The sequence below is a fragment of the Sander lucioperca genome, chromosome 11, assembly GCF_008315115.2.
Source record: "Sander lucioperca isolate FBNREF2018 chromosome 11, SLUC_FBN_1.2, whole genome shotgun sequence".
Lineage (NCBI taxonomy): Eukaryota > Metazoa > Chordata > Actinopteri > Perciformes > Percidae > Sander > Sander lucioperca.
The window spans coordinates 37,128,696-37,149,422 of record NC_050183.1 but is presented as its reverse complement, the minus strand read 5'-3'; the positions used below and the strand labels follow the sequence as shown (position 1 = coordinate 37,149,422).

Here is a 20,727-nt window from a genome sequence, read left to right as displayed (position 1 = left end):
AACGAAGTGATGATGTGTTAACTTTTATTTATTTTTATTTTTATTGTTTCCTGTGAGTGAAGTTTCTATTTCTCTCTGGTATAAACTTTTAAATATTATGTATTTAGGACAGAGAGGTTAGAGGAAGAAACATATTCCTGTGGTGTGCCTTCTTTCCAACTCTGGCATTTACAGTGCAGTCTGGCTCGTCTGCCTCTGCAGATGGGCTACGTGGGAAGCGAGCAGGCTGAGAGTCCCTGGTGGTCAGGAAGCATTTACAGACGGGCAGGGCAGAATAATAATGTATTGTAATGGAAGCCTCTGGAGAGAATGCAGAGTCACCTCTCCAGTCTGTGCCTCTGCTTCAGTCAGACTGGGTAAAAACTCTTCACCTTAAGAGTGAACACATACACACAGTCGTGCACAGAGCATACGTATAACCACAATACCTCCACAGGCTCATGTACATGCATGAACAAACCTGCTTACCCATCTACAGAATTCCATTTTCCATTGACATCTCATGTCAATCATAAAATTCAAGAAGCTAGAAATGTGATCATAGTGCACCAGATAAATGCAAGTAAAGTGCTTGTTTTGGCCGCAGGCTTAAATAACAGGATTTCTCCCACGTTTAAAACACATTAGATCAAAATATGTAACACAATGTGAGAGCTCAGAACAGTGTTGGTTTAAATGGATGTCTAATTTAAAATGAAAAAGAAAGATAATCACCACCAATAAAAGATATTAAGGTCTCTTCCTTCTGGCTGTTTTTTCTTTGTGAAGGAAATTAAGACTATACTATATATGTCTACCAAATGATGTAGTCTGTGCTTGTGAAATAAAATATAATAAAATGCAAATATAATTGCCGCAGTACAGAAAAATCATCATATCAAATCTTCAGCCACATCATATTTTCTACGCTATTAGCAAAGTTAAATTTAAAGCTAAATTTAAGGTTCCTAATTTTGTTGTCAAGGAATAAGTTGGCATTTTTGGAAATACACTTTCTTGCCAGGAGTTAGATTAGAAAATCAAGACCACACTTGTCTGTGTGCTAAATATGAAGCTAAAGCCAGTGGGCGATATGCTTAGCATAGAAAATGGAAGCCGCTCTGTCCACATAAATATCCGTAAAACCACAACTTGTCTTTTTTACGTTGTGTTTTGTACCCATGACACAAACAAGATATAACATGTTAAATAGTGAGCATAAGATGGGCTGGTTGGCAGATTTCCCTTAGCCTTTTGGAGCGAGACTAGCTGTTTGCCCTTGTTTACAGTCTTTGTGCTAAGCTGAGCTAACCGCATAATGGCTCTAGCTTCATACTTGAGTGCCATCACTCTTCTCATCTAACTCTTGGCAAGAAATCGAATATTAAGCTTACAGTATTCCCCAAATTGTCAAACTATTCCTATAAATTAAATCTGCTGGAATGTGAATGACGATTGATGATTTATCATTAATAAAGTTTTAGTCTTAGATGAATCAGTCTGTGGCCCAGTTGTATTCCTCGCTGAAGGAATTTTTTTTTTTTTTTTTTTTGTCCCTGCCATCTGGAGGTGTCCGGGCCAAACAAGCCTAACCATCAAATAGAATGCACGCTCATGCTTCACAATACATCGAGTGACCATCAAGAGGCGGCCCATCTACTGCTTCACAATGTATAATGATTTGGTTCATGCAGTATGTGATAAAACAGCATTGGTGCAGGATTGTTCATTTTATTTGACACATTTGTTCAGGGTTTCCCGCTGGCAGTCACTGTCACGAGATGAGGATGACTTCCATTTGTGTTGTCCTTTCAGAGGGAGCTGCTGGCGGATCAGCGGGCACAGTGGCAGAAGATCCTCCTCCAGGCCCTGAGGGAAAGTAAGATGATCCTGGCTAACACCAACACCAAGGACTACAGGCTTAACCTTTATCCCTACCTCTGTGTGCTGGAGGATAGGGAGTATGTTGACATCATGATACAGGTAATACAAACCACCTAGCCCAGCCTACCGCTCGATGAAATGCCTTGAAGTCTGGGATTGTTAAGTCTTGGATTTAGCAAAGACTCGTCAGTGTTTGAGTCAAAGAGATTTGATTGATGACGGCTTTACTACAACATTATAAAAAAAAAAAGATTTGTAGTGATGTCACACCACAAAACACAAATCAAGTGGCTGACAGTGACAACAGCTGCAAAAGCGTTAGGCTTTATCTTTGGCAGCAAAGGAGAGCATGCTTTGATCAGATACCTTTGCTTACAACACAGACAAACACACATGATCTGATGTTAATTCTGAAAAGACCATTTTCACTTTGATTTCCCCCTCTGACTGAAGGAGTCCTTTTTCATTAAAAGTGAATCAGATCTGGCAAAAAGATCAGCTTTTTGTGACAGATGTTTCATGAATTGTTGTATTTCTGTTTGACATTTTGAACTGTGTCCTCCTCTTCAGAGTGTTGCCAGCCTGCCTCCCAGTGGAGAGTCACTGAAGATTTTAGCCAGTGATCTGGGCAACAGGGTCTACACAAAGTACTCTGTGCGGCAGAAGCACCAGAATCAGATGGTGGAAAAGTTGGGCAACATTTACAACGGTTACACAGACCTGCTGGCCAAAGATACAAAGGTAGAGGAACTATCATGCTCCACATGTCTTCTCGTACTTCATGTACTTCTTCTTATGGGTGTTTTTTTTTTTTTTGCAAAAGAGAATGTATCTTCTGTTAGTTTATCGGAGAAAGATTTTTTTTGCATGCACTATGGTGCAACACAGTAGAAATCTTTCCTTATTTGGGTGTATGTCATACATAATCAAAAAATTATGTTTTCAATTACAAAAAATAAAAAAAAAGCACATAAACAAATGATTTGAATGTAGTTGTTAATCCAGACTGAGATTCTATAGACTATACTATATCTACTGTACTGCAAAGCCTACAAAGGTGCAAACTGAAGGACGTTGCAGTTCATTGTTTCAACTCGAGTTATATGTGATAACACAATACATGGCTCTCCATTCTTATTAGCAAAATAAAATAAATCACAACTTGTTTTGTTTCAAATCTGTTGTGACTATCCGGTTTTCTTTAATTGCAAAGCGCTGCTTTTGTTTTCTGTCCTAGAAACCATACTGAATGACTCAGTTGTTTCATTTTGAAGTCTCCGATATTATGTTGCCGTGAATTGAAAATGAAATTTACATTCAGTTGTCCTTAGAGCTGGAACAATTCCAAATTTTGCTCTACAATTAATTGTCTCAGAAATAATTGCGATTAACAATTATAATTGTCTTTCAGTCAAATTTAAAAATATTTATTAATTTATAACTTTTTTCAAATTAAAGTTTTGTATGAATTCCAGGATACATACATACTGTATTTTGGTTATATCACTGTTATGACGCAGATAATGTAATGACACAAATACACAGCCTATAGCCTCTTTCCGACCGGAGGGATTTTTGCAGTTCCTAGAACATAACGTTCTTAGAACCCTTTTTTTCTCGTGTTCCGACTGGACCAATTTGGGGATTATTAAGTTCCTCTGACCGCAGTTCCTGTAACTCTTTCAGCTCCTACTTCAGGGCAGGGTCTTTCTCTTTTCCCTTTTCCAAATAGGAACCCTAAGGGCCGTTACAGAGTCAACGCATCGGTACGCATACGCGTCCGCAAGGCTACGCATCGCTGCGCTTCGGCTGCCATTATGCGGCGATGCGTAGCCAAATGTGTCGTCCCAGTTTTTGTTACGCGACGCGTCGATGCACACAATACTATGCGTTGTCGGTGGGGGCGACACTGCACGTATTGTACATTAACCAAAAATATTGAATCAACTTAGCTGAGCGAATTCATCAAGCATTGGACTAGTGAGTCGGACTACTTTTTCGGTATGTATCAACGTTGTGTGTGTGGCCTATATAGACGTCAATGCTGTGTGCCCTCCTTGAGAGGCTGAAATAGCCTACAGCAGGAGAGAGAGAGAGAGAGACCCAAATGTATTTCTATATTTTTAAAATCTGCTAAACCATGTTTAAGCGACCTTTTGTCAATGTATTGGTCAGTGCTACCCAATCGTAGCACACTGTACTGGTGGGGAAACACGCCAGCATCTGATAAAAAGAAGTCAGCCAGCTGCTCCCTGACAATTAAGTGCCGCTCTCCGGGAGGGTCTGGCTCTGCCGACCGAACACCGTGGAACACTCTGCTACCCCCTGTTGCGTGGGCGGTGTATTGCATTTCACGCATCGCCCGTGACGATTGCGTCCGCTGTGTAGACTATGAAAGGGAGCGCGTCGCTCGCGTTGACTCTGTAACGGCCCTTAGTGACCTAGCAACGTCTGAAACGCAAACGGTACATATTCTTCACTGTCTGTTGCAATTCGCCTACATATGCTAACTCATAAGACAAACATCACGCATTCAACCAGCTAATTGTTAATGCTAGTTAAACTTACCCGTCGTTTTGTTTGCCTGTTGCACTCTGCTCTTCTATCTTCTTCCATCATATTAATTAGGATCATATCACGCTGGAGCCTTCATCTTCTGTGTTTCTCTTTTAAGTACTCCAGCCTAGTCTTTATACACCGCCGTTCAAACTCTGTTTATTCTTTATTGTAGCGCTAAAGTCAAGTGGCGACGCGACGTGACCGTGCTTGCGTCACTCCCTTACCCCTCCTACCAGTTCCTATGGCCACTTGGCCAGTGCGAATGCAAATGGCAAAACCGGTTTTGGGGGTGAGTAGTTAGTAGAACTGTTTAGAAGTGGACTGTTCCTATAACTACGTTCCTGTAACTACTTGGTCGGAAAGAGTCTCATGAAGTAAACCATGCCTCTTTATCACCATAAAAACATGTTTTCTAACTGTATCCCTCCTTGTCGTTTTTGTTGCTGTGAACGTGTATAGGGTCAAGTGCCAACAACTAACCATTGAAATAATAATAAAAATATATAGTCCAACCAATAATCACTTATAATTACAATTTGGCATATCTAAACAAAATTTAACAATTACCAGTCATACGCCTTAAGACCGTAGCTAATGTTAGCAATTAATTGCGGTTAAACAAAGAAACTGTGACAATTATGTAATGATTGTTATAGGTCTAGTACACTCTTTATTTAGTGTTTTGTAGAAGCATTTGGGGTCACAACACCACAGCCAGTATCACTGACTCCACCAGTGTTTTGATGATTCTGGTACATTGGGGAAAAAGACTGTAGACTGTAATGAGCAACAGCTCATTACACTCCAGTAGCTAGGTACACTAGAAGTTAGTTAAGGTGTTTGTTTACATGCAGCCTTTGTAGTTAAAAGTATGCCTTTAATTGTGTATTTTGTATTTTTGCAAAAACAACCGTGCCCGTTTGACAAAATCTTTTAGATCTGAATATCAAAACTGAGATCTTTGGTTGTCTTGACATGCCTTCCAAACACTGTAGCTCATTGTGATGAGTGATGTCTCCCATCATCACTAAATGAAAACAACCCACTTCCATTCTTCTCTCCCTCCAGGAGTATGACATCCTTCCCAGGGAGCAGTGGTGTAAGCTGGAGACGGACCAGAGTTCGGGGCCCACGCTGCAGGGAGGAGAGACCCACTGGCCATACATAGTAACCCTGGAGCTGGGCACCTACATGGTGGATATGATGGTCAAGAACCTCAAAATTAACAGCGACATCCTGAACCCGGCTTTCGACCGGAAGCTCATCCCCATCCTCTATCACATGTACACCTTTCGTAGCACACGACAGGTACAGTGGATGTGCAGGCCTTTCTCACAGGGGGTATCAAAGTCTGCTAACCTGGAGTTGGTAGCGATTGTACTAAAGTGGTCTTGCCAAATAGAAAGGGCTTTGATAACCTGGTAACAGGATCCCTGAGCATTAGCCCAGACCAAAAGAAAATCCTTTCATCTGAGATTTATGTGCAAAAATGGTCAAGGATTATACTTAAAGGGATTTCCTGGGAAACTAACATTGAGCAAAATATTCCAAAGGTTTAAAAAAAATAAAACACAATGAGCCGTTCATCATGAGCACATTCCATCAGTCGAATCAAATTATCATATTCATTGTGACTTTCTGAAAATGACACAATTAGTCTGATTAAAAGATTTTCAGGCACAGTTACAGTAAAGTTAACATTTTCATTCATATGGAAAGAACCACAGTGAAACAGCAGAAACGGAGGAAATACCTGAAAACACTTGACCTTCACTTTGGACAAGAAGACCATCTGTCACTCGGAAGCCTATTGCCTCGTGCCGCCTACCCAGTGTGAAGCTCCAAAGAGTGTGAATTATAAGACCATTCCCCCCTTGTGTGAATTGGCAGGAGGAACAGTCGAGGTAGATGAATAGGTTCCGGGCTAATCCCTTTTTTAGTGTCCCCTTAATTGGCTTGAGAGAGAGAGAGAGAGAGAGAGATGCACTTTGACACTGTTGCAGAAGTTAGTTGTGTGTCTTTTTCCCCCCTTATCTCTCTCTTTCTCCCTCTTTCTTTTCTCTTATTTTGCCCTTTCTTTCGGTCTTCAGAGGTTAGCCCATCAGGGGAGCTGAGAACGATTTTTACAGCACAGCATGATAGTCTGACTCCTGCAGGCAAGGCGGAGGTGTATTATTTTTCTGTCAGGTTGCTGTATCTTTTTCTCATGATGGTATTTATGTCCAGTCCTACATGTAAGTTAGAACTAGGTCACAATGATTCTGTCACATCAAAGCCATGGCCACCCTGACTTGGGTTTCATATAATTAAATAAAAGAACGTTCCACCGGATTATCTGCAGTGTGGAAGCTGCAGTATGTAAGCAACACTTACAGTGACCACTTTTAATTCAATGACATTGGGACAAAAACAAATTACATTCGAATACATGTTTGTGTCTGCTCATTTCTGCTTCTGATTGGATTTCCTCTGATGTTTCATCCTCCAGGTCGGCTTCATCAAACCCCACCCCATCCTGACTCAGATGCAGCAGGAGGCCATGGAGACCAAGTTGACCTTTGACTCCTATGTGATGCCAATGCTGTGCCCTCCTGTGCCCTGGACGTCTGTCAAGTTTGGAGCCTACCTGTTGACACCGACCAAGCTGATGCGCACAGTGGAAGGGGCCACACAACACGAGGTGTTGTTGGAGAAATGCCAGGACCTCCATGCTGTCCTGGACTCTCTCAACCAGCTGGGCAACTGTGCCTGGAGAATCAACAAACCCTTGTTGGATATTATTATCTCTATCTTCAATGATCGGGGTAGTGATAAGCTAGACATCCCTCCTCCTCTGTCAGAGGCCCCCAAAATACCCCACTTCAACGCCCAAGATCCCACTTATACCGCTTCTGAGAAAGCCCACATGAAGAGGGAGGTGATTAATGCCAAAAAGAAATGCAGTGAGATGCACAGCCTGCGTATGGACGCTCTGTATAAACTCTCCATCGCCAACCACATGCGGGATGAGATCTTCTGGTTCCCTCACAACATGGACTTCCGGGGACGTACCTACCCCTGTCCTCCGTACTTTAATCACCTAGGAAGTGATGTCACACGGGCTGTGCTTGTGTTTGCCGAGGGGAAGCCCCTCGGTCTGAAGGGACTGGACTGGCTAAAGATCCACTTAGTCAATCTGACAGGACTGAAGAAGAGGAGCTCACTAGACGGACGGCTGGAGTACGCCAACACTATCATGGAGGACGTACTGGACTCTGCGGACAACCCTCTCAATGTCAGTTGGTCTTTAATGCTCTTTGCTGTTCATTGATAGCTTAGTCCAACCATACATTCAAAGTTCCACATAGCATTTCTTGTTAGAACTTATCACACTTTTACATTTAGCAGAAATACAAAAACTGCTATTTTAAAATTTTTGAAATATGCAGATTATAGCATATCCCCTTTCTGTCTTACTGGGGGAATGGTCAGTTTAAGCAGTGACAAAATCTGATGTGTATCTGTCCAAACAAAAAGTGAAAATGCTTTTCCCATAGTGTTTATGTATGCAAGATAATGTGCCATGCGCTGGTCTTTGTCTTTCTCAGGGTAAGAAGTGGTGGATGAATGCAGATGAGCCTTGGCAGGCTCTGTCCTGCTGCATGGAGCTAGCCAACGCTGTGAGATCTCCCGATCCAACGCAGTTCATCTCTCACTTTCCTGTTCACCAGGTACCGCAAAACAACAATTATTTATCTGTTTACAGAGTTGCATAGCGATTTGAAACACATGCTCGATCTCCTACAAATGTAAGATAAGATAAAACTTTGCAATACAAAGTTGGAAAAGTGCAAATATAAAAGTCTAAGATAACAACAGAGGGAGAGAGAAACAGAACAAACCAGAGGTGAAATGGTGGCTGGAGCCTCGTCTCTCTACTGCCCATCTCTCAACATAAGGGAGATGAGTTGTAGAGTGTGATAGCCGCACAGGAAGAAAGGATTTCTTGTGGCCTTCTGTGGTGCATCGTTGTGGCATCGGTCTACTGCTCTTTGATAGGACATTCAACTGCTAACCAAAAATGTAAAGGTAAATTCACTCGGGTGAAACAAATATGAAAAATATAAAATGATTAGAATAGATTATACTGATGAATTTACTCATCACTTTAGGACTAAAAATAAGGCGTGTCATTCAGTCATGCTTTATAATGCTGTTTTATAGGGCACATTAAAGTTAACAAGGCAAGACCTCCCCAGCCATCTGGGGCCATTTTATGTTATCTGTCATAAACCTGTAGCAATAATCTTACCAACCAGACCACAGCTATTCTGTACTGGGATACAAACCAAAGCAACAGACAGATCCTCTATGTCTATGTTTATTTACTACACTATGAAGCCCGCTAACTGCGCAGCCTTATGTCCAGTGGTGGAAGAAGTATTCAGATCCTTTACTTAATTAAAATTACTAAAACCACACTGTTAAAATACTCTGTTACAAGTAAAAGTCCTGCATTGAAAATGTAACTTAAGTAAAAGTATGTAAGTATCATCGGGAAAATGTACCTAAAGTATTAAAAGTATAAGTACTTAATGCAGAAAAAAAATTCACATTTTAGAAACTGGAAACGATCCAAACTGTTCTGTGTTTAATGGTCTAATAATTTCAACTGGACTTGTTGGCCGTTATATTATTGGGTAGTTTAATTTTTAATAAAACATCATATTTCATAAACTACACATGTATTGTGTGCAAAAATCTTAATTTGTAAAGTAACTAGTAACTAAAGCTGTCGTAGTGGGTTAGGGTTAGTGGAGTAAAAAGTACAATATTTCCCTCTGAAATGTAGTGGAGTAGAAGTAGAAAGTGGCATGAAAAGAAAAGACTCAAGTAAAGTACAAGTATCTTAAATTTGTACTTAAGTACAGTACTTGAGTAAATGTACTTAGTTACATTCCACCAGTGCTTATGTCAGGAATCCAGTGATTTGTGATCTGAGGCTTTTATAATGTTTCAGAGTAATACAACACTGTCTGCTCCTCAGGCCTTTGTTAATAGCCTTGATATAATGAAGCTTTTATTTTGCAGTTAAGAAAATATCTCTCATTTATGTTGCTTTTAGGAATGCACATTTTATACACTTTAATTGAGTTATAAAATATACAATAGAAATTATTGAAAATAGTAATGGCAAATTCAATTAAAGCACACCAATAAAAATGCAAGTGGTAATCATTTTCCTGACTCCGGGCATTACACATATTTAAAAGAATAAGACAAGAGAAAAAGCATTAGAACAGAATATACATAAAATGCAGTGTAATCAGTATGGCCAAAAGTATTTAGCACTTCCTCCTCCTTGCAGCTGTTTTGAAAGGACAATGGCTCCAAGGTTTTCACTCTGTGCAGCTTTGAAGTCTGTCACACTAATTAATGTGTACTCGCAATAATGAATAAATAAATAAAGGAAAGGATCTAAATAGCCAAAAGGAGAAACTTTTAATTTGAAGTTACAGAACTTGATTGTCACTTCAGCACACTGACAGCCTGCTGCTCCTCCACACAACACACATGCCACAGCTATAGCATGAACATAAGGCTCATATAGGCAGGGCAAGGCAGCTTTATTTGTATAGCACATTTCAGCAACAGGGCAATTCAAAGTGCTTTACATAAAACATTAAAAAGCAGTTAAAACTGATTAAAAAATTAAAAACAGATAAAATACGAGAACAAAATTTACAGTGCAGTATAAGAAATGAACAATTATTTAAAGAAAGGCAACATCAAAAAGAAAGGTCTTCAGCCTTGATTTAAAAGAACTGAGAGTTGTAGCGGATCTGCAGTTTTCTGGGAGCTTGTTCCACATATGTGGAGCATAAAAACTGAACGCTGCTTAGTTCTGACCCTGGTGACAGCAAGCAGACCTGTCCCAGACGACCTGAGAGGTCTGGGTGGTTCATATTGTAGTTGCAGATCAGAAATGTATTTTGGCCCTAAACCGTTTTAGTGATTTATAAACCAGCAAAAGTATTTTGAAATCAATTATTTGAGGCACAGGAAGCCAATGTAAAGACTTCAGAACTGGAGTGATGTGATCCACTTTCTTGGTCTTAGTGAGGACTCCAGCAGCAGCGTTCTGAATCAGCTGCAGCTGTCTGATTGATTTTTTTTTTTAGGGAGACCTGTAAAGACACCGTTACAGTAGTCAAGTCTACTGAAGATAAAAGCATAGACAAGTTTTTCCAAATCCTGCTGAGACATAAATCCTTTAACTCTTGATATATTCTTAAGGTGATAATAGGCTGACTTTGTAACTGTCTTAATGTGGCTGTTGAAATTCCAGTCTGAGTCCATGACTACTACAGATTTCTGGCTTTGTCTGTTATTTTTAACATTGTTGTTTGAAGCTGAGCGCTGACTTTTAATCGTTCCTCTTTTGCGCCAAAAACAACCACCTCAGTTTTTCTTCATTTAATTTAAGAAAGTTCTGGCACATCCAGTCGTTAATTTGTTCAATGCACTTCGCACAACGTCAGTTTTTGTATTGGACTATAGTCCCCTGGCGATAAGGTTATGTAAATTTTGTGTGTCGTCTGCATAGCTATGGTAACTTATTTTGTTGTTTTCCATAATCTGAGCCAGTGGAAGCATGTAGATGTTAAACTGAAGAGGCCCCAGAACGGAGCCTTGGGGAACTCTGCACGTCATATTTGTATGCTTAGATGCATAATTACCTATAGACACAAAGTAGTCCCTATTCTTTAAGTAGGATTCAAACCAGTTTAGTACTGAGCCAGAAAGGCCAACCCAGTTTTCCAATCAGTTTAGTAATATGTCATGGTCGACCGTGTCAAATGCAGCACTGAGATCAAGTAATACTAAGACTGAAGTTTTGCCACTATCTGTGTTTAAGTGGATGTCATTAAAGACTTTAACGAGAGCCGTCTCAGTGCTGTGGTGTGGTCGAAAACCCGACTGGAAGGCATCAAAACTGTATAGACACAGTAGAAAGATATTCAGGTCAGAGGCCACATTTTGATGGAAAGGAAAAATGATCAATTTGACAGCTGGCAGGAACGTGGCCAACTTCACTGCATTATTTTTGTTAGGCTTTTTTTTTTTTTTTTTTTAGAGCTGAACATGGGGATGTTGCCGGTACCCAGATACAGCTAATCTCATTTTAACAACTCAGTCTGGTGGAAGCATTTCACTTTTGATTGAGACACTGTTAAATAAAATAGAATAAAAAAATAATAGTGTGAATGAATCAGTTAATTGTGTACACCCCTCGTGACTTTCCTCTGTCTGATGCCAAATCCAGTCCAGATGTTGCTTTGAATTATGCACTTAATTAAAGATGCTAATAGATGGTTTGATAGCCTTGCATTAAGTGCAAACTTCACTTTGTGGCTTTGGGCTGCGGGACATGGAAATATGTTGCTATAAACTGCCTCAACCAAATCTTTTTTTCTCATCTCTTGAGCCGATGCTCATGTGTTTCATATTGCCCTTTCTCCCTTGTTTCCTCTTTTCAGATTCTTTGTTCTTTCACTTTCACAATGTTGAAATCATCTGTTTGTTTCGTTCACCTGTAACCTCTCCCCATCTGTGACGATCCCTGTAATTCTTTCTCTGTCTGGGTTCTCTCCTCCACCTCCACATTGCCAATTTAATCTTTCCTCTCCTTTTCTCCACATCTTCTCTAGGACGGCTCCTGTAATGGTCTCCAGCACTACGCTGCTCTAGGCAGAGATGTGATTGGTGCCACATCAGTCAACCTCATGCCCTGTGACGTTCCCCAGGATGTGTACAGCGGAGTAGCACAGCAGGTCAGCACCACAGGGCTGCTTTTTGGTTTGCATTGGCTCGGAGTTGCACAACATAACTGAACTGCGGTTGATTTCAGTTGCAAGGCACAGTGCAGTTGCTCAGCTGTTAATATTCAGATGATTCACGATATCCCACAGTGAGTGACAGAATAGCCATTGAGAATATATTTTAAGTTTCTCGCTTTCAGTCTTGCATTTAAAAGTTTTGTGGATAAGCATTCAAATATTCTCCAAAAGACACCTTTTGAACAGAGGCTGTTTTGACATTTGCATGCATGTCATTTATACATGAACATTGAACCTTCGACATGTCCACGTGTTTCAGGTGGAGGAGTTCCGAGTGCGGGATGCAAAGAGCGGTTTGAAGATTGCCCAGGTCCTGGAGGGCTTCATCAGTAGGAAGGTGGTCAAACAGACCGTAATGACGGTGGTGTACGGGGTCACGCGCTACGGGGGACGCCTCCAGATAGAGAAAAGACTAAAGGAGATTGAGGAGTTCCCCAAGGTACAGTCGTGGCAGTGGATGGGGGCTTCCCCCGCACTCCATATGCTGTTTTATTTTGAGTGTTGCATCAGCAGGGTATGACAGAGTGGCCTTTTAGCATAGGATCTCCTCTTTATGGGGCTCCCCTTATGTCTTCCTCTCAGGCTATACATTCCTACACACACATTGAGCCCAGACTGAGGACCATCCTCCTTGGATATTGTTGCTCCATTGTCTCCTGCATTTGCATGAAGGCATTTATCACACAGTGGACAGAGACTGCATATGATTTCAGCACATTTGCTCGTACACCCAAAGGGATTTCAGTAGCTTTGAAGTTGACATTAAGAGTCCCATCTCACTGTCTCCAAGTGAGCTGCATGGAGCAAGGTGGTGATGGCGCAGTGGATATGACACAATGCCTTTGGTGTGGGAGACCTGGGTTCGATTCCCACTGCGATACATCAACCAACGTGTCCCTGAGCAAGACACTTAACCCCTAGTTGCTCCAGAGGTGTGCGGCCTCTGACGTATATAGCAACTGTAAGTCGCTTTGGATAAAAGCGTCAGCTAAATGACATGTAATGTAAAGAACATAAGCTTTACAACTTTCTTTTAGTCAAGTTTATGTATTATCTTATTGCAGTGAAAAACAATATTGCATGGTTGTATAAGGGAGGTCAATACAACAATGAGTATATTTGATATCCTGTGCACAAATCTATTTTTAGTTTAGAACCACTGCACTTCGATTCCGTTGGACATAAATGGTTCTTTGATGGGCACACCCATGAAAACGACACCATGGCAGGAGAATGGAAGCATTTAATCTTCTTACAGCTCTGTAGTGCTTATTATTTGTTAAATAGCTATATAGTTCCTTACAATAGTTTGAGTTAATCTCGTTGTCTGTATAGATGGGATCGGCATGAGCCTGCTGTCAGTGTATCTACCATCTCGCAGCCAGAGGATTGTGCTAAATGACTTCTGCATAATGTCCCTAATTGTTTAAACAGGGAATTAGGGGGAAGTGTAATAGTGAGTGATTACAGGAGGAAGGATGGGGGGGATGAGGCAGTTTCAACCGAGGAGGAGATCATATCATTGTAATAGTATAATAAATATAACACACTCATTCAGTGCTGTAAATTGTATTGCTTATATTTGCATTATGCATTTAATCCCTAGATAAGTGGACAAAACAATATATAGTTTGTTTTAATGAGAAATGCAGTGGAGCAAAAAGATAATGTGTGAAAAAATACTCCAGTATAATCATGTGTTGTATTTCCAGGAACATGTATGGGATGCATCTCATTACCTGGTGCGTATGGTGTTCAGTGGCTTAAAGGAGATGTTCACAGGGACCCGAGAGATCCAGGTGGGTTCATTGCACCAACATGAAGTCAAATACATACCATTTTCTCATCCAACAAATTACCTAAAATAGAAACTCACACTTGTGTGTTACTAACTGCTGACATTCAGTAAACATATTGTCCTAAAATACAGTTGCTCCTCCTATTTTTACTTGAATCTACTCTCACGCATGCATTTAATAGGGGAAATTAGAGACAATGGTCAACTAACACTCGGACTTAAATTATTCCAATTAATTGAGAGTGTAACTTATTTATTGCACAGCAGGTCAGCTAAACATGCAAAATGTGTCTACAGACAAACGCAGTTGCCAATAATTAATATTAAATTGGGTTTACATTGAACCGTGTGAAGAAATTTGTCTTAAACTGAACCGCTTTGTATAAACCCAACATAACTAACTAACTCTTAGTAAGATAACTTGAATAACAGAACTTCAGAGTCACTATTGTCTCTGTAATAAAAAATAAATAAAAAAAATGACATTGTTTTTTTTCTGAGTAACATCTTAGCAAAGACCTGAAAAATCAAAATGTTACTCCAGTATCTGACTCCATACAGGATGATATTTTATTTTTTATGAATGACTTGTTTACTTCACAATTATCCTAGCAACGGCGCCCATTCATCACATAGACTCCATTAATAGATTTAGGACTTGCACCTGGTGGTGGGCTGTTTATTATCTCCACAGGCAGAGAGGAGTCTGGCGAGCAAATAGAAACACCACCCACTGCTGGTGTGTGTGTCCTTTGGGGAATGTGTGGGGATGGCCCAGTCTGAGGTGTGCGCGCATTTGTGCGTGCATGCGTGTATGCACCTGCTGCTTTCAAATAGGTCACATACTCTTGTATTTCGCAGCGGTGAGTTGAAGTATGAGAGAGGTAGCTGATTAATACGGGGGGCTGTCATCCCTGACCTCGCCTACGTACTCTGTACATTTCCCATTTTTTCTGTCAACACTGCTACTCATGCTCTTCAAACTGTGCTCCCACTGTCTGTCCACCCTTCACTCTCCCTCTGCCTCTTATCAATCTATTGATTGATCAGTCAATCTCTCCCACTACCTTGCTAGCTAATGTCTCACTCCCGTTTCTTTGCTTTCGTGCTTCTTCTTCATTTCATTGTACCTGGTCATATAAGAAGGAAGGTGATGATGAATGGAGCAGCTTTGGGCCAGACTGCTACCTCGACTTGCTAGGACATATATATCTTTCCTAAAGCTCTCTGTGTGCCTTCACATGTGAGGAAGCACCTGTGGGACATTGTTTGGGCTTCTATTCTTGGGATAAACTGTGCCAGACACAGCCTAATTTAGAGTTAATCAACAACTTCTCAAGTGTTTCTCGGCGAGTTCGCAGCAACTGTTTGCTGCTTTAGGAAGTAGAACAGCAGACCTAAATGCATAGATCATTTGTCGATGCTGTGGAGAGCAAGTTCCTATTTTCTGTTTGTTGTTCCAAATTCTTTATATTTGTATCCTGATTTATTAAATCCCCCACCCAACTGTCTAAACTTACTGATTTGATCTTGATTGCTCTTTTGTCCACGTACACACACTTACAAGCACAACAAATACGCAGACTCACACTCTTGATTGGTGAAGGGCTTTGAATATTTTCTGAGTATGCTCCTCAATACAGTGTGTTGCCCTCAATTTACATCTGCTGGCATCCATGTGTTGCAGGATTGGCTGACCGAGAGCGCCAGGCTCATCTCCAAGTCTGGCCATACTGTGGAGTGGGTGACACCCCTGGGTTTACCCATCATTCAGCCCTACCACCGCACACGCAACCAAGTGGTAAGTCTTATACTAAGGCATGTTTGGGGGTTCTCTACTAGTCTCTCTTAGTGAAGTTGTAATAAATTGTACACACATGTCTGTGCTACCTTTCAGTTTCATACACTGTGTGATACACAGCTTAGCAAATTACAGGCCTGTCTTCATTACCTCCACCAAGGAGGTTATATTTTCCGCTCGGTTTGTTGGTTTGTTTGTCTGTCAGCAGGATAATGGGAAAACTACTGGCCCAATTGTTCATGAAACTTGGTTGAAGGGTGTAGCATGGGTTAGAAAGAACCCTATAAATCTTGGAGCAGATCCAAATCACGGGGTGGATACACACACTCGCTCGTTAACATAGCAAGGTAGGGCATTTGAGCTGCATTCTTGTGGTGTTGGAATAATCGGACAAATGAGTTCCCGCCTGGGAAAATTCACACTGCATTAACACTGTGAGATAGGGCATGCCTTGGCGGAGGTCTGCGCTCTCCGGGTGCCATTCTTGTTTCTCTGCGTTTTCAACCCGTTCTGAAGTTCTCCTCTCACCCGTTTGTCTTGCTCTTCTTCACTCTACGACCCTGTTTACACTTGGTTGTAAAATGGGTCTTGGGCGATCAGATTACAAGTGGACAGTGCTAAAAAAAAACAAAGACACACTGTGATCAGATCACCACTTGCTGAGGATGTCTGGGACGCATTTGACCACATATATTGGTTAGTGTAAACGCTAATGCATCCTGATGTGTCCCAGACAAGGACGACACTGGAAAATACGTGCAGGGTGTCGTGGTTGTTTTTGTGACAGCACTCCAATGCTCTATAGCTTGCCCATTGTACGACTAGTTAAAGGAAGTGTTGCCTGACCTTCCATCATTTTGTACGATAGAAGGTGTGTTGGATTCTTCTCACTTTGATATCTCCAGCTGTGCCAACACAACGGCTAACGTGACTGGCGAGATTGTGGATGTAATAACGCTAAGCCCATTCACCTTCTAGCGGACATGATGTTGGCAGTAACGAAATCCGAACACAAGCGGTCAGCTGGAGACGTGTGTCTCGGCTGTCCACTTGTGTCTTGCGGATCACCAAAATGCATTTTAAAAACGTGTAAACAGGGCCTAATTCTCACCTTTCACACAATTCAAAATACTCTCACCACTGATCTTCTCATAGCACACACTGTACACACTTTTTTGACATAAGTACAAGTATATACAGTTATCATTTATCTCTGTTGACTGATACTGACCAATAATAGAAACCCCTGCGTGTAACAGCTTAGTGCTGTTATATTGTAATATGTGTTAGATTTGACCCATCGTTGTCTTTTTGTTCTAATATTTCCATGAGGTAGTGAGATGATTTGGTGTAATTCACAGTGTAATTTCCACTCATTACTTTTCATCGGACTTTGATGGAATTTCTGATGAAGCTGATAATATATCAGGGTGGCCAGTTAGCTGTTAGCTGCTGTGGTTGGTTGGGTTTAAGTCAGAGATATACAGTAGGCTGACACACACATATGAGTCCAACCCTAACCCTAACCCTAACCAATAAAATAACTAGGTCTGTCAAAATAACACGTTAATTTCGATTAATTAATCTGAGAAAAAATAACACGTTAAAAAAAAAAACCGCAGATTAATCCATTCCATATTGAACTTTGACCCGGAGCCGTTCTAGCCACCATTCGACTGTAAAATGAAGGAGGGAGACGAGAATGCGCTGCCTGGATCATTAATTAGGAACATTTACTTGTGGTTGGGTACCGAAATCCGGTGCTAATATGGCACAGGTGCCTTCACGACCTGTATCTACCGGACCGAATAGCAACGCGGATTTCGGCGCCTCATTTTGGTGCCACTGATATGCCTGTGCTTCTCTCTGATGCTCTGAAACAGACATTACAGGCAGCAGAAACATCGCTGCACGTGATGCTAGTTAACACTGTACTCGACAGCAGCTAACGTTAGCCTGCCACTAGCTAGTAGCTGGATTAAACATGGTTACAATGCTGACAGCTAACGCTAAACGGTGTAAAGTGTGACTGTATTTTACTGTAGAGGATTCAACACCAGGATGTAACAATGTGCAGCTGCTGTTGTCGGAAAAACGCAGACGGTGAGTTCAATGCAACTGGTAACCTACAGTCTCGTGGTGCATTCAAAGTTGTTGTTAAATGCCCTTTTCCTATCTGGTGGTTGTTTTTCTCATTCAACAGCAATTTACTAGTGAAATAAGTTATTGTTATAGTTATTACATTATTATTAAATAATTTAATTTTGACCATATGGCCTAGCAATAAACAAGCTGTTCTTTAATGTTGCCGACTGTTGTTTAGTGCCCTTCTTTTTTTTTTCTTCTTCTTTTTTTTTTACTTTCTTAAAAAGTATCGGTTAAGGCACTGGGCAAAAATTATGTATGCGATTAATTTAGATTAATTAATCACAGAGTATGTAATTAATTAGATACATTTTTTTAATCGATTGACAGCCCTAAAAATAACACTAAGAGCAGCAGTTCTCCTAATAGCTTATAAAAAGCTGTACATCTTTTTAAAATTCAGTGTTTTTATCAACTAAGAGCAAGCTATCATCCTCACACAGCCTGCCAACAAATGTTGCTTCACTCATTGTGGTCTGGCAAGGTTCAATAAGCATTTGCTTGAAGAAGGGGCGCTGCCAATGTGCGTACGCCAAAACTACATTGCATGCAATTAGATCAGCCTTTTTTTTAACAGAGAGACAATTGACAAGGGACTGGAAGCACTCGACACTCACTGGGCTGTCCAAGTTTTCAAAAAGGCTTCAGGATTTTTATCTGAAAAATAAAATGATGACTCTTATTCTGGTTGTAGCTCTGTAACAGACTGGTGCCCTGTCAGGGCTCAGTGAATTTATTTTCCAGACTAATATCCCAAAATTAAAAAGTGAGATATACTGCAGTCTGGCTTTGGGTTTGGTGTGTTGTGTTCACAACTCTTTATTCTCCTCCCTCAGTCTTCCAACCTACTAAAATAATTATTGTTTCAGTCTCCTATCATGAAGCTTTAAGTACTGGATGCTTTGCGGGTGGAGTGTCCCAGCTGGGCTTTCCAGCACTGATGGTGTATTGTGATTGCTGTGAGTGGCCCAACATTAATGGAGCTTAACAACATCACTAGAGTCGTCCGTCACTTTGGAGATCTTGACAGCGGCACGTCTTAGAGATAACATGTCTGTGTGCCAGCAGATAACATTCTTTGTGTGTGTGTGTGTGTGTGTGTGTGTGTGTGTGTTTCTTTGTGTACATGAAAAGATATGTGTGTGATTATATAAAATCCATTTTGACCTCTATATCCTTAAGCTTATTAACTAAGTGAAAGGAGACAGACATATAGCGTATGCCAAGCGCAGGCAGACTGCTAGCTCATGGGCTGGCCCGGCCTGCTCTTTTAGTACGACATCAAGCAGAAGGTTGGCTTAGAGGGGCAGTGACACCTCATAAGAAGGTGCAAGAGAGCGAGGGTGACAGATGGCGGGTCCCCGGAGGGTGCATCGCTCTCTGTCGATGTAGCAGGGCACATTCCCTTGATTTTATCTGCTTCTTTTAATGTCCAGCAGGGACAAGGAAGCTGATTGGCCTCTGTGCTTTTTTTTCCGAAGGCCTAAAGATGAATAAGTGATTGAAGGGATGACTTCATGGATGAATGAGGTTTTAGCTTAAATTTCACAGATAACTTTTTTCATCCCCTGCAATAATTCCCTAATCCAGTTGCATCATTGGGCAACAAAAATGAAACTTGCAGAAAGGTCACCTTTTCCCTGCGTGGCTGGATTACAGTAAATTCAATCACCCAGTCTGCTCTCTGCCTCTTAAATCCAAGGCCACAGTGTTTCTAGGGGTCATAAGTAATTAGACTCTAGATAGAACGAGAAGATGAAGGGTGATGCACAGAAAGGAAACCAATAAGCGGAGAGAAAGTAGCTACAATAGCATCACATAATCAGAAAGGAGTGTGTGTGCATGTCTGTGTAGCTTTGCGTTTGTGTTGCGTGGGTACTTTTCAGTGTGCATACAGAGATGAGTGCAAATGCAGACCGGTGTAGTCGAGTATTTTCCATGGCTGATGGGAGGTGAGGAAATAAGAGTAGGATGGAGTAGCTGAATGCAGCATGAACACAGATCAGGGAGGCTGCTTAACAGGATTGGGAGATACTAATCGGATCAGAGGTCACTCTGGCTCAGATTCCTTGTTTATTTTTCATTCTCCCCCTCCCAGGCAAGGTTACAGTGAAATCCACTCTCAGGGGATGTGACACAAGGGAGTCGTCAGCTGGATTGGCTGGATTTATGAGTTTATAGCATGACTAAAATCTGAGTCTGATGTCCTCTATGTGGAAAGATTAAGTTTTTGGTGGTAATTGGTGATTTTCCTGGACAGTTATGCATTGTGCATCACTTTAGTACAGTATAACAATACAAATACAAGTCAACTCTCAACATTAATAAATAGTTTATTATGATGTCATATAGGTCGTGAGAAAAATAAAAGTTAAAAAAGAAATCATCTTCCTAATCATGGACGGGTTATGAGACCATGGGCCCCCTAGGTACAGACACGTCCCAGGCCCCCCACCCCCTCATACATAGGAGCAAGACACCTACATCGAAAGAGACACACGTTTTGCATCTCTTTGTGACTGTTTTCTGTCATTTTTGTATCTCTTACGTGATCATATTGCATCTGGTTATGGTTGCCATGTGGTCAAATTGAGTCTTTGTGGTAGCGCTGCATCTCTTTGTTGTTTTTTTGTGTCTCTTTGTGTTCATGTTGCATATCTTTATGGTCAATTGTGATCAAT

At 41.1% G+C, this 20,727-nt stretch overlaps 1 protein-coding gene and 1 long non-coding RNA gene across 5 annotated transcripts in view; one reads left to right on the top strand and one right to left on the bottom strand.

Moving 5' to 3' along the window:
• Window positions 1–20,727, top strand: part of polrmt (polymerase (RNA) mitochondrial (DNA directed)) — a 55,013-nt gene that overhangs the window by 14,238 nt on the left and 20,048 nt on the right. For all 4 annotated transcript variants that reach the window (XR_004108224.2, XM_031318155.2, XM_036007274.1 and 1 more), the window contains exons 7-15: window positions 1,795–1,962; window positions 2,434–2,604; window positions 5,491–5,730; window positions 6,911–7,696; window positions 8,010–8,132; window positions 12,114–12,236; window positions 12,562–12,741; window positions 14,015–14,101; window positions 15,788–15,901. Coding sequence is in view for 3 of the 4 variants with exons in the window: in XM_031318155.2 (XP_031174015.1) it covers window positions 1,795–1,962; window positions 2,434–2,604; window positions 5,491–5,730; window positions 6,911–7,696; window positions 8,010–8,132; window positions 12,114–12,236; window positions 12,562–12,741; window positions 14,015–14,101; window positions 15,788–15,901 (1,992 nt within the window). In the remaining variant the exon portion in view is untranslated. The remainder of the gene's footprint in view (window positions 1–1,794; window positions 1,963–2,433; window positions 2,605–5,490; window positions 5,731–6,910; window positions 7,697–8,009; window positions 8,133–12,113; window positions 12,237–12,561; window positions 12,742–14,014; window positions 14,102–15,787; window positions 15,902–20,727) is intronic.
• On the bottom strand, window positions 976–15,105 carry LOC118496261. Its single transcript, XR_004898804.1, has 3 exons — window positions 15,096–15,105; window positions 11,806–11,809; window positions 976–1,030 (listed from the first exon to the last, which is right to left on the bottom strand). It is a non-coding gene; the product is annotated as an uncharacterized LOC118496261 (long non-coding RNA).